This window comes from Vipera ursinii, assembly GCF_947247035.1.
Source record: "Vipera ursinii genome assembly, chromosome: 2".
In the NCBI taxonomy this organism is placed as follows: Eukaryota; Metazoa; Chordata; class Lepidosauria; order Squamata; family Viperidae; genus Vipera; species Vipera ursinii.
The window spans coordinates 66830959-66845123 of NC_139513.1; the positions used below are offsets into that span (position 1 = coordinate 66830959).

At 37.0% G+C, this 14165-nt stretch overlaps 1 protein-coding gene across 2 annotated transcripts; it reads left to right on the forward strand.

Annotated features, from left to right (window-relative positions):
• The first annotated feature begins 994 nt into the window (after positions 1-994).
• ALAS1 (5'-aminolevulinate synthase 1) lies at positions 995-11201 on the forward strand. 2 transcript variants are annotated; one of them, XM_083356930.1, is made up of 10 exons: positions 995-1227; positions 2608-2820; positions 3424-3573; positions 3684-3906; positions 4755-4939; positions 6486-6665; positions 6754-6918; positions 7933-8201; positions 9901-10063; positions 10949-11201. In XM_083356930.1, the coding sequence occupies exons 1-10, from the start codon at positions 1029-1031 to the stop codon at positions 11107-11109; spliced, it is 1908 nt and encodes a 635-aa protein (XP_083213056.1). In that variant the 5' UTR covers positions 995-1028; the 3' UTR covers positions 11110-11201. The 2 variants fall into 2 exon arrangements, with proteins under 2 accessions (XP_083213056.1, XP_083213057.1); XM_083356931.1 differs by having other exon boundaries at positions 3442-3573.
• The last annotated feature ends 2964 nt before the right edge of the window (positions 11202-14165 follow it).

Here is a 14165-nt window from a genome sequence, read left to right on the forward strand (position 1 = left end):
GCTTCCCCTCCGTCCGAGAGAAGAAGGGGCATCTCGGGTCTGCTTGGCTGAAGCCTCTTTACATATAGGGAAAGCACCTGTGGATCAGCGGAGCTGAGGACCAGTTCGGCGTAGTGGTTAAAGGCAGCAGTTCTAGTTTCCTGCCTTTGCTACAAAGGCAGCAGAGGGACTTGGGCCAGTCACTTTCTCTCAGCCCCGGGAAGGAGACAATGGCAAACCCGCTTCTGAAAACCTTGCCAAGAAAATTGTAGGGACTTATGCAGGCAGGCATCAGGAGTCAAGACTGACTTGAAGGCATCCATAGCAATCAACTTAGGGGTAACAAGAGTTTAGTTTTGGCTGCTTTCCCCCCCCTTCTCCCCAATTTTCCTTCCTTCAGCTGTTTTATTTACCAACTATTATGCTACGAAAGAACCCCTTTCGGTGTTTCATGATCACAAACTCTTGCTTCCAACATCATGTTAACGCTGGCAAGAGCTTGGATTGTAGCATAACTTTAGATACACAAAGCCTGCCTCTGCCAGTAGATGGAAGGTTAATGGCAAGGTTGAGTTGTATTCCGATTTGTGGAACGAGCTGCTTAGCCAAAATTTTATCTTGCAGTATATTTTCCAATGTACACTATTTGTATTTAGAACAGTAGGAGAGGTACATAATTCTGAATTTGTATATTCATATAGCTCAGTGCAGTGTGGTCTGATTATATGTGGTGGTACTAAATTTGCTAACTTGCTGTGAAAAGATTGCTTCACACACAGATATTATTGGGAAAGAAAGGCTTTTTCACAAGAATTAGCCTTTAGGCCGTAATGTATCTCATGTATATATAAAAGCTTCAAATAGATCCAAAGGTCAGTGAGTTATACATTTATGAATTATTTTGTTACAGTACTTTCTAAATATGATAAACTACATGAAAAAAACTACCCTTCAACTTGAAAATAAACAATTGTGTACATTTTTGTTTGCATTTTAGGGTACATTTTGAGGTGCAGATTTATTTTATACTTTCACCCAGACTTCTGAAAATGGAAACCATTGTTCGTCGTTGCCCATTCCTGTCAAGAGTATCCCAGGCTTTCTTGCAGAAAGCTGGCAAATCCCTTCTGTTCTATGCTCAGAATTGCCCCAAGATGATGGAAGTTGGGACCAAGCCTGCTTCAAGAGCTATAAGCACTTCAGCAACTCACTGCCAGCAAACTGAAGAATCCACTTCTGCCAGTCAGAGTAAGTCTACACTTATTAAATTGACTAATTTGATCTGCCATGAACAAAAATCTTGACGAATGAAGGCAAATATATGTGTCCCCAGGATAATGTTGCAAGATCAAATCTGGGTCAGTCGGTGGGACCAGAGATTTACCCTTCTGAAGAAGAGTAAACCTCTGGTCTTGGCGACCAACCCAGATTTGAGCTTGCAAAAATCTTTTGCCACAAATGAAGAAAATGTGCTTGTATACATTGTTCAATAATTCATTCCATTTAAAAATAATTTGGGACATAAGCACTGCATTGAAGAATGCTGTACTTTATTTTTCAGTCAATAAACTGACTTGGTAATAATTCTGAAAATAACATTTCATATGTTAAGCCTATCTGACAATTTTTGGGAAAGCCAACAGCCTATCTAAACTTTGAACATTATTCCATGAGTTAAAGGGCAACTTATATTGTACTGTGCATCCAGCAGAAACTAGGAACAGAGGTGAAGAAAAGCATAAAGCTTGGTAAATAGCATGTAAAGAAAGTTAAGCTGTATAGAGCAGTATGTTGTAGCTGCCTCAAATGGAAAAAGCCGTTTATAATCTCCTGCTTTTATTGTAGAACATACATTCAATAACTATTTTTAGGACTGAAGTATACTTTTAGTGCTTTAAGCAATAAGACTTCTAAAGCTTGATGGTAGGAAGGAAACGTCTAGAAGCTGTAACTTCTAATATCTTCATTCTTGAAAAAAATCACAATATACTGGGGTTGACTCCAAAATTATTAAGTAGATATAATTATCTAACAATTTTCTTCAGAGCAAACATAAAGCATGCAAAGGATTTTGCTTATTTGTTGGCTATAATTGTATGCATGTATTCAATCAAAACAGCTGATGGAAAATATAGCTCATCTGAATTTTTCAAGTTATTAAAAATGCAAATAGTGAAATAAAATTGTTTTCAACGTGCTGTTAATCATTTATAGGGAAACATTTATAGGAAGCAGCGTAATGGACAGCATAGTACTTTATAATGGCACACTGGCTAAGGAATTCTGGGAGTTGAAGTCCACAAGTCATAAAAGGACCAAGTTTGAAGACCCCTGGTATAGAGTTTTGCTGGATAACTTAAGTCTGCTCCTTGGAAGACTTTGAGTAGAAAATGTGTTCAATGCTAATACGGTAGTTTTTGAAGGAAATCCATCTTTAGTTTTTGATACTTGAGGGACCTTGAATAATGCAGTGCACACAAACTACGACACTCAAAGCATACATAATGTTCCTATTAGAATGTTCTTCTTGAATGTAAGCAATATTACACAAAGTACAGAAGCATAAGAAATACCTGTTCAATGAGAGCTTCACATTGTTCTGTATTGAAAACTTTTTTTTTCACTCAGAGAACAAAAACTCCACAGATGTGGCTCAGGAAAACATAAGCAGACCCCAGCATCTTGTAAGTGAACCATCTGCTGGTAGCCCAAGTGCTAACCAAGTTCCTGTGAGTAAATGCCCATTCTTGGCAGCTCAGGTGAATGAAGGAAACAGCGTTTTCTGTGAAGCCAGCCGGGAACTCCAGGAGGATGTGGAAGAAATGCAAGCTGTAAGAAAAGGTGTGTTGTCTTGTGAAAGGCTGATTTTTGTTTGTTTATACTAAGTACAAAATACTAATTGTACTAAGCAGGTTTAAAGAGGAGAAATTGTTAAACTTTTAAAATCAGATACAGATTTGCAAGATTTTTCAAATAGTAATTCTGATTAAAGTTCCATGTTCATCTGTGGATTCTACATACCTTCCCCTGGCAAAGCAAGCTTTGATTTGAAGAAGGAAGGGCTTTGCCCAAATTTTAAAATATCATTGAGCTCTTTTTTCTGTTTGGCTTAGATCATTTGCTAGCTGATATTTAATACTCAGCTGGACTCATTAATAAAGCTTCTTTATGACACATTGAATGGAACTAGGACATAATCAGAATGAATTATATATCACATGGGATAGGATGTTATCAGCAACCGTATCCTAAATGAAAGGCATATAGAGTAATTATTGCTTGTGAGAGTCTCTGTAATACCTTATACTTATACTTAGAAGGCCTTATATATGGAAAACACATATAGAACTGTTCAGTAATATTGTATATGAAATATTTTTGAACAATTGAGATACTCTAGAATGGCTTCTTAAATTGTTAGTATTACTATATTTTATTATATAGAATTTACCAAAACACCAGAAAGTACAGTTGAAGTTAATGCTGAGATGGACGGTGAAAAGAAAAATGGCTTGTTGAAGAAATTCCAGGACATAATGTTGAAGCAGAGGCCAGAGAGGATATCTCATCTGCTTCAGGAAAACTTGCCAAAATGTAAGGATTAGCTTTGTTACACTGACAGATAGAAATCAAAACTTGCAGCTTTCAACATTTTGCTAAATCCAAATAGAAGTAATATTTCATCTTAATATTTTCACTTTTAGCTGTTTCAACTTTTCAATATGATCAGTTTTTTGAGAAGAAGATTGATGAGAAGAAAAAAGATCATACGTATCGTGTGTTTAAAACTGTGAATCGAAGAGCCCAGATTTTTCCCCTGGCAGATGACTATTCAGAATCCTTAGTCAACAAGAAAGAAGTGTCTGTCTGGTGCAGCAATGATTATCTTGGGATGAGTCGCCATCCTAGAGTTTGTGGAGCTGTTATGTAAGTATTTTTAACTAAAAATGAAATGTTTTCAATTAGTGTGTGGAATTCTGCACAATCATTTTTAAGAAGGTGACTAGAGGACTTAATTCCTAGATCCTCTTTGATTATGAAGTACTGTGTCAGATAAATCCTGATGATCCCTCTTGTACCAAATACTCATTTATTATTATTAAATTTATTTGTCACCCATCTTGGGACTGCCATAGAAAAGGCATGGTTCCACGGTCCCACTAGGTGGCAAATTTTCACAGAAGGGACCCAAAGCATGCTAACCCTCTCCACTGTGGTTGGGTGGGTAGATAACTTCAGGGAGATTCAGTCAGACAAATATATTACCATCCAACTAGTCATTCAAAGGTCAAGCTCTTGTATGGCTGTTATTTTAAGAATACTGCAAAAGATGCCCAGATTTCTTTTCCTGTGCTGACTTGGTCACAGTAAAACTGTAAAATCGGTGAAATTAGCTTCAGTCATTATTGCTCTGCATTTCGTTGATTTCATTGGGTCACCTCTGAAGCGTGACCAGTGTGGATTCAGCCCCATGATCCACACTGGATTGCTTGATTAAAATGGTGTGTCGGGTGTGTGTGTGTGTGGGGGGTGGTGGTGTCTTTTTTGGCAGTTCTTTTTTAAAAAAAAAAATTGAGACAGAACCTATTTTTGAGGCTTATTCATTAAATTCATCAAATTGGTTAATAGTTCATTAAGATTTTGGAATCTTGGAATAAAATGTCTGAGGTAATTAAGCATTCTACAAATAGTTGTATGAAGTAGCATAAACCCAATTTGCAAATATGAGGTAATCCCAAGGAGTTCTGATGCCACTGTTGGAACCTTTCTCGCAGGGAAACACTGAAACAACATGGTGCAGGAGCAGGAGGCACGAGGAATATTTCGGGAACCAGCAAATTCCATGTTGATCTTGAAAAAGAATTGGCTGATCTTCACGGAAAAGATGCTGCTCTGCTCTTCTCTTCTTGCTTTGTAGCAAATGATTCAACACTCTTCACCTTAGCTAGAATGCTACCAGGTAAGATCCAGTTTTTGCCTATTTATTTTACAAGGTAAATAGTTTAACCATTCCTTAGCCTTTGTTTTGTTTTGTTTTGCAAGCAGTCCTCACCTTACTACCACAACTGAACCCAAAATTGCTATTGCTAAGGGCACAGGTCTGCAACCCGCGGCTCCCAGTCCTCTGCCATGTGCAGTCCAAAAAAAAAAAAGTGGGACTAAAAAAGTTCAATTCAAATATGCAGGGTAGGTGCATATCTCGCCTTTGCTCCACTCTTCAGTCAAACCCTGTTCTGTGCGTGCACGCATGTACGTGCATGTGCACACATTTTTTGCGGCTCCCAGTTTTTCCTTTTGTGAGGGAACCGGTTCCGAGTGGCTCTTTCACTGTTTCAGGTTGCTGACCCCTGGCTAAGGGAGACAGTTGTTAGGTGAATTTTCTCCCATTTAAAACAAACTTTTTTTGCCACCGTTGTTAAGTGAATCACTATAGCTGTTGAGTTAGCAGTGTTAAGTGAATATGGTTTCCCCATTGCTTTGCTTGTCAAACGGTTGCAGAGGGTGATCACATGACCCCAGGACACTGCACCCAACATAAGTACATGCCATCTGAATATTGATCATATGACTACAGGGATGCTGCAATGGTCATAAGTGTGAAAAATGATCATAAGTCGCTTTTTTCAGTGCCATTGTAAGTTCAAATAGTCACTAAATGAATGGTTGTAAGTCAAGGAATACCTGTATTATATATAGCATAGATTCCTTTTAAATGTAGTTATTGCAAATAAGAAGAATTGCTGGTTCAAAACCATAACCATTTAAACCATAGCTGGTAATTTTAGCAGTTCATCAAGACTAGATGGTAGGTCTATATCTGTACTTTTTGCTAACTCTTCATCAGGAGCTACTTTTTAAAACTAGGTGTATAAGATATGCTTACGTGATTATATGCTTATGACTACCTTTAATAAAAAAAAACAGTATTTTTCTTGCAGGATTGTGCTAAAACCCATACAGTCAAGAAAAACTTAATTTTGATAGAATCCATCATGCTAAGCTAGATTTCTAAAATATGACCTGGGTATCTAGTGATATTTAGATAGCAGCATCAAAGTAACTCCAGAGCATTGTTATCACCTTATAAGAACTGTGTCTCTAGAATACAATTTATCTTTTACAATGATGTACCTACCCCAGTTATCACATTTTTCCCCCTTTTTTTAAATGACAATTTGGATTTGTGTAAACTGTTGCCCCAAAACAAAAATTAAAATCTACATTAGATAAGAGCAATTTAGTAATATATGGGTTGCAGCTCCAATATTTGAGGGAAGGGTTTTCTTGACTCATGACTTTTATTTGATACATAGCTAAAGGGATCCATGAAGTTGCTGTTGTTACCCAGGATGAGGTGTTAGTTGCCGTTTGGAATCACCTGATTTCTAACTGGCTTAGTTAGTTGCCCCAGTTCTGTTTTGTAAATCAATACCCCAGTTAAGATCAGGCTGTAATGTTTTAAATTGCTGGATGGCATTTATTCTTTTTTTCTTTTCCTTCCTCAGATTGTGAAATTTACTCTGATTCAGGAAACCATGCTTCTATGATTCAGGGGATTCGAAACAGTAGAGTGCCAAAACATATATTTCGACATAACGATGTTGGTCACCTCAGAGAACTCTTGAAAAAATCTAATCCATCTATTCCAAAAATTGTTGCATTTGAAACTGTTCATTCAATGGATGGTATGTTTGATGTCTGAGGCACACGTTGCTATGAAACTTTGGAAATGATAATTAGAAAAACCAAAATATAAATATAACTTTGTTTTAGGTGCAGTTTGTCCATTGGAAGAGCTTTGTGATGTGGCTCATGAGTATGGAGCAATTACATTTGTAGATGAAGTACATGCTGTTGGACTCTATGGAACACATGGTGGTGGCATTGGAGACAGAGATGGAGTAATGCATAAAATGGATATTATTTCTGGAACGCTTGGTAAGTATATTCACGTGCAGAAGTCTAGATTGAAGGATGACTGAATCAAAACAGTGATTGATAATCATTACATCTTCAGGGATAATTGATTTTGGGTTAAGTCTTACCACCCTATCTTCAGATTAATGTTTCTGAAAATATAATTACTCTTACAAAAATCTGCTTTTCTTTTTAGATTTTTAAAGACAAATTTGATCTTTAAATTTGATGAGGGAATTGTGTAAGGACACTTGGTAGGAACAGAACTAGTAAATGCATATAGTAGAAATCAGTATTTTCTATAGATAAAATATCAGATTGAAAATCTTTAATGCAAACAAAACATGGTTTGAACTAAGGAAAACTAATTTAATCCCTTTAAATTAAAAGAAACTGAACTGACAGTATTATGCAATATAGAGAGGATTGTAATCAACTCCATTTGCTCTTATTTTGCTATTTAGAGATATTGGGTTACTTCAAAGTATGCTTTCCCAGTAGATTGCTTTACAAATAGAGTTTGGTATGTTTGCATTCTTAGGATCTTGCATAAAAGGCGGTAAGCAAATGAGAACATGTATTAGAGATGACAAAACATTATACAACAATTTCCTAATGTTGATTATATATGACAAAGTCTAAGCTTCCATGCAATTCACTTAGTGAACAATTGCTGCCTTTGTATGGAGAGTACATCATGTACCAAAACTTCGAGTGAAAGCTTCACATTACTTTATTTTGAATGTAGTAGGGTTTATTTAAGGTGTTACTTTATAGTATAGACCAAGGGTCCTCAACGTAAGGCTTGTGGACTTCAACTTGGGGAGTTGAAGTCCACAAGTCTTAAAGTTGCCAAGGTTTAGGACCCCTGGTACAGACAATGAATTCAGAAATACTTGGTGGTAGTATTATAATAAAGGTACCTCCTGCAAGAAGGTTTGATAGTAAAAGAATACTGCTTAAGATACCAGTTTTTGTATTGTTTTTATTAATTGGGAGATGCCAAGAACTAAGGCTTTTACTTTTTTTTTCCAGGTAAAGCCTTTGGTTGTGTGGGAGGCTATATTGCCAGCACGAGTTCTTTAATAGATACAGTCCGTTCCTATGCTGCTGGCTTCATTTTTACCACTTCCTTACCACCCATGCTTTTAGCTGGTGCATTAGAGTCTGTGAGAACGCTCAAAAGTACAGAGGGGCAAATGCTTCGTCGACAACACCAACGTAATGTTAAACTCATGAGACAAATGCTGATGGACGCTGGGTTTCCTGTAGTGCATTGCCCCAGTCATATCATTCCTATCAGGGTAAATATTTAGCACACTGTGATTCTACAATAAAGTTTGGAAACATCAGCAATTTGTAGCATAGAGGAAAGATATGTCTTAAAGATTATAACATTTTGCTTTTGTTAAACTTTGTGTATTAAACCTTATATATGTATAGCTAGTTCCTTTGCATAAATGAATCGGAGTAGATAGATGGTGAGAGGTGGGAGAGATGCACAGACATACCGTATTTTTCCATGTATAAGATGCACCCTTGTATAAGATGCTCTGCCATGCGCGTCCCAGCGCTCTAAATAAATGCCTCCGGGCCGGCCCCACCCACCTAACCAGCATCCAGCATGATGAGCATGCATAGTCAGTTCATAGCAGCAGCCTTACGACCCTGGTAAACAAACTGGCGTGAGCACCAGCATGACGGCAAGGCAAGGGAAGTGAAGGGAGGTTTTAAACTCCCCACCATTTCTCCGCACCAATCGGCTGTTTGGCGGAATGCCGAACAGCTGAGCCAGCAAATCCAGAAGTTCGGCTGGCTGCTATTATTGAACAGGACGGTCTTGCAGCTGCACTCCACAGGGTCCCCAGCCAGCATACAGGTACGAGGGAGGGAAAGGGCTGTCGCTGCTATCCATGCTGCTGGTCCCATCCGCTGCCTCCGGACGCCACCATCCAATGATCTTGCCCCCACCCCCTTCCCATTAACGGCAAGCCCACAGGGGCTTGACACCTGCACCAGGCGGCATGGCAGTGGCATGTAAAGAACCCACGCAGGTATGCCCTGGGCTGCAGAGATTACCATTATTTTTTCGTGTATAAGATGCTGCACTTGTATAAGACGCACCTGATTTTTGAACAGGGTGTTTGCAGGAAAAAATAGTGTCTTACACATGGAAAAATACGGTATATAAGAGGGTGACTACTGACACATAGAATGGGATAGAGACATGTATATAGTGGAAGAAATTGATAGAGGAATGGGGAGGATTCATTAAATAGCTGTGGTGACTGCAGAAATAAAACTAATTAACCTTTTCAAGAATCATTAGGTAATAACAGTTTTTGATGGTTATTCGATTTCCAGACTGTTTCTGATAATGTTTCCAGAGCAAATGAATTGCTCCATTAACAAGACCTTGGGGGAAATGCCTAGCATAGTGAAGATCAACTGACATTTTGAGAGAATAGAAGGCTGCTTGTTGGTAGTTGCATCTCTTCATCCACTTGGACACGGAGAGCTGAGAGCTGTACTTTGTAAAAAATCACTTTGTCAACTGTGGCCCAATAGCATGCCAATATGATACCAAATAGAATGGGGCCATTTTTTTTCTCCTGTTACTTTGGGACATACCTTTTTCCCCACCAAGAATCATGCATCAGATGTTTAGCAGTTGGTCACAAAATATTTGTTCCCAAGTGTTCATACCACAAAAAAGAATACAGGGCATACATCAAGGCTGCAAATCTCCCTGTAGTGAATTATATATTGGGGCTACATAACAGAAGGAACCCCCTCTCTGATGATGGCATTCTCTTCTCCCAACTTGCCTTCCCTGCTTTTTCCATAATTACTTTTCTATTGTCTCTATATAGTTTATATCTTATTATGTGAAGTAAGCGTTGTTCCGTGTAATGATTGACTTTCTTACAGGGACAGTTACGTTCGATCAAAAGAAATTGTGCCTTTAGCCTAGAAACTCATCTAATCTTTTATTAACTTCAGGTTTCAGATGCTGCTAAAAATACTGCGATCTGTGATAAAATGATGAACAAGCATAGCATCTATGTTCAGGCAATAAATTATCCCACTGTGCCACGTGGAGAAGAGCTACTGCGTATTGCTCCCACACCACATCATACTCCACAAATGATGAATTATTTTATTGGTGAGTGAAAAGAACAGTTTAAGGTGTTTTTCTTGACAAGAATATGCATCGCTGACTCATCTGCATATAGAAATAGGAAGTGCTGTGTTGCCAGCCTGTACACTGTATGCAATTTGTCAGCTGTAAAAAGAGAACAGTATCAACCATTCAATTTCATTCAATTTATATGGTTGCCCATCTCAAACGTCATAACTCTAGCAAGCTAAAAGTACTTAAAAACAAGAAACACGTAAGAAAATTACAAATAACATAGCAGCTAAGAAAACCAATGGTAACAATATAAGATTTGTTAGCCAAGTGCTTTTTTATGACAAGTAGTAAGGATCTAGCTTAGCTGCTCTTGTTAAAATAATTTCATCTTTCTGTGTTTAAGACAAATTATCATCAGTATTGCTTGGTTTCATTTTAGAAGGGCCTTCAGTCAAATATTCCTCCTTGTTGGCAACTTGCTCTTGAATTCAACCTTCAGATGGTAGACTATGGATCTCCCGCCTCTCTATAATAAGCCACTTTAGGGCTGTATAAAACATTTGAAAGGGGGCAAAACTGGTTAGCATGTTTTACCTTTCAATTTCTAGAGAAAGAGTTTGGTAGAGAGACAATAGATTTTGGAATTATCCTAAGATTTACTAGGAGATGCATAAGACACACACAACACAAAACAAACACGCTTAAATGGTAATAGCCCTTAACTCTTTAAAAGTAATCTTTATGTGCACTTAACTCAGAATTAAGACAATACTGAATTTATTGAAAGAACAAAATGAGTGTTTTAGGTTTTGCTGGATTTTTTGTCATTAATATGTTCTTACAAATTAAAGCTTACAGTTGAGGAAGAAAGTAAACTTTTTTAAATTATCAATTATGTTTTCTTTTGTCTTGTAGAGAACCTGCTAAGTACCTGGAAGGAAGTGAGGCTGGAGTTAAAGCCCCACTCCTCAGCGGAGTGTAACTTCTGTAGGCGACCCTTGCACTTTGAAGTTATGAGTGAAAGGGAAAGATCCTACTTCAGCGGAATGAGTAAACTTGTGTCAGCTACTGCTTGAAACAAATTGCAGCTTCATCTATGTTTAGAAGTCAGATATTCAGATATATGTTTTAGCTTATAGTCCAAGTAGATTTCTGGAAAATAAACTTTAAGATGATGCTTGCCAGTTCTTTGTTCTATAATGACATTTCCCATTGTCATGTCTAAATGCATATAAATACATTTCTACTAATTTTGAAATATATACAGATCCATGCTAATGACCACATTCGATCTTTCATTTGTGGAATTTTCTCCTCCTGGACATCAGGTTAGCTCCATCCGTCTTAACTTTCCAGAGGTTCTTCAAGGTCTTGTTTTGTCCCTAATTAGATGTAGCTAATTAGACCCCTAATCAAGATACAGATAGTATCATGTCTCTACATAAGATTCTGATTTTACCCAGATGAAATAACATAATGATGCCATAGTTAGATTCCAAGGGTGCTCTATCTTTGTTGCTAGGCCAGACTTATGGCTTGGCATGATGTACTTGCTTCTGTTTGGCAAAAACATTCACACCTTGTTTATCTCTGCATATTTATTGCAATTCCAAAATAGATATTTGGACAATGCCTTTATTATAAGCCATCAAAAGTGTACAAAATTGTGAGCAAACTTGGTATTTCTAGGAAAAAAATGTTTGAAGAAAAAGGAAATAGGTGAAAGGTTGAAAGGTATTTTAGTAAAAATTGTAAAGGAACAAACTTAAGTTTTATTACATGTTAAACTAGAACAGGGGTGTCAAACTGCCAGCCCACGGGCCAGATGCATCATGCTGAAACCGCACCCACCCCATTGCCAGCAATGGAAAAAAAGTCACAATACGTGATGTTGCGAGTTTGATACCCCTGAGCTAGAGTGTTAAAACAAGGTAGGCTGTTGCCCCTTTCGGAAATACCTAGTTGGTTTTCTCATCAGTTAGATATTTATTAAAATCTGGTAAATGCCCAAACTTCGCATACTGAACAAGGAAGAATAAGCATATTATCTGATATCCTGTAGGTTGGCTGTTAGACAAAATAGACTACCAGTCTCCCAAGGAAAGATGGACTTCCCTATCTATTTAGACGTAAGCTTCAGTGAGTTCAGTGGAATTGCATCCATATAAATAAGGTGTGTGAATGTATGTGAGCTGAAGTATGTTGGGATACATCCATAAGAATTATGAATCTAATTGGGCAACTCTTAGGACCTTGAACTTTATTTTAAACTACTAGAGTACATATTAACAGATGTTTTGTATGCTTACGCAATCCTTTTTTGAATTCTTCAACCTTTTTTGAACACGCTTCTGCTAAACAAGGAAAAACAACTGGTACATGCAGCTTTCACCTGCAGCTGAAATAGTTTGGCTGCTGCCCTTGGCAGAATTGGGTAGAAAAAGAAGGCATTTTGGGCATGGTGCTGCATCTTTTTACAATACACAGAGGACATCTTTTCTTGCTAGCATTTTTTAGTAAATGGGACTAACCTTGTGGTTTGAAACATCCCTTTTGTATTCTTTCATTATTGTCTGCTTCCACAGCAGCCCTGGAATGCAAATGTCACAACTGCCTCACCTGTTGATGTCTAATTAGCAATTTGGCATTCTTATAGAAGAACTTCAGTGTTACTCAATTTTTGGATTCAAATTTTTCAAACAAGAGAGGGGGTCCAAAGTTACTTCATTCTTGCTTCCCTTTCCCATCTACAGCACCATAACTCAATTCTGAAAAAGAAACCTTGAATTAGTACAGTTGCTATATTCTTCAGGGACTTCCCGTCTTCTAAAGCATGACTGGCCACAGGTGTATATCTTCGATCCCTGTACAGGTCTTCGGTAGGGGGTCATGGATTCTCTGCCTTTCAGACATGCTCAGTTCCCTCCCTTGCTTAAAAGTTCTATTTCTCCTTCCACTCTATTCTAAATCAGTAACAGACCTGTTGATATCCATGACATTGTGCAAAAGTGGGAGGAAGATTTTGAAAAAGCTGGAATATATTTGATTTTGGTATATTTCTACCTTCTCCACTATTGTTGGAAGGTATAAGTTGTTAGATGCAGCAATGATGCAGAGGTGCTGATGGTAAAAGTAAGGGAATCCAAGCAACGTGTTCCCTTACTGATAGTTTGTAACAAACCATTTTTTTCAAACTTAGCAACTTTAAGATATGAAGACTTGAAATTCAGCACTCTCCAGCGAGCGTGCTGGACAATAGGAATGCCCTGTAGTTAAGAACTTAAGAATTTTTCAGAACTCTATAATTATCTGTAGCTTTATGTCATATAAAAGTTTCCCCTAGTGGAAATTGTGACTACTTTTTTCTAATATGAAGTCTATGCCAAAGAGAAAAAAATTGTCATTTTTTATTAGCGGAAATAGTAACCTTTTAAAAAAATGATAAATTATACATTTCTTAAATCCAATTTTTGATATAGTAACAGTATTTTCCCTCAATATAATTATTCCATATACAGTATAACCAAAGCTTCTCAAAAACAGGTTCCACTGTTTTGGAATATAATTCAATATAACTGACTTCTATTTTTATATGTTACGACATTCTTCTAAAAATAAACCAAAACCAGACATAACCAATCATAATATACCTTTAAATTTCTTACATCACTGATAAATTCTTTGACGAATCCAATATATTAAAAATAAAAATCTTTTCATGGATTAGCTTCAAAGAAGTAACATTTTTTAAAATTTGAATTTACTGATGTTCCATTAACAGGCATTGAAATTCTTTATTCTCTAATTCATAAATATTAAATTTTTTTAAAAAAATTAATTTCTGATACATTGAAATCAGTTTAATTTCAGAAAGAGATTTGATCAGAAATAATAGTATCTCAGACGTCTTCAGATCGTTAAACATCTGGTCCATACTGAGAAATCACACATTTAAGTGAATTAAATTGACACTATTGTGTACTAACTAGGCAAACAAAATTCTATCTGTAGTTATTAACAACCTGAAAATCATGACAAATTTCAGTTAGTTGAATTAATGAAATGAAGTGGAAACTTTATAGCCATCTTTCTCACCCTGAATAATTGGTGAACAGAGGTCTAATTTTTAAAA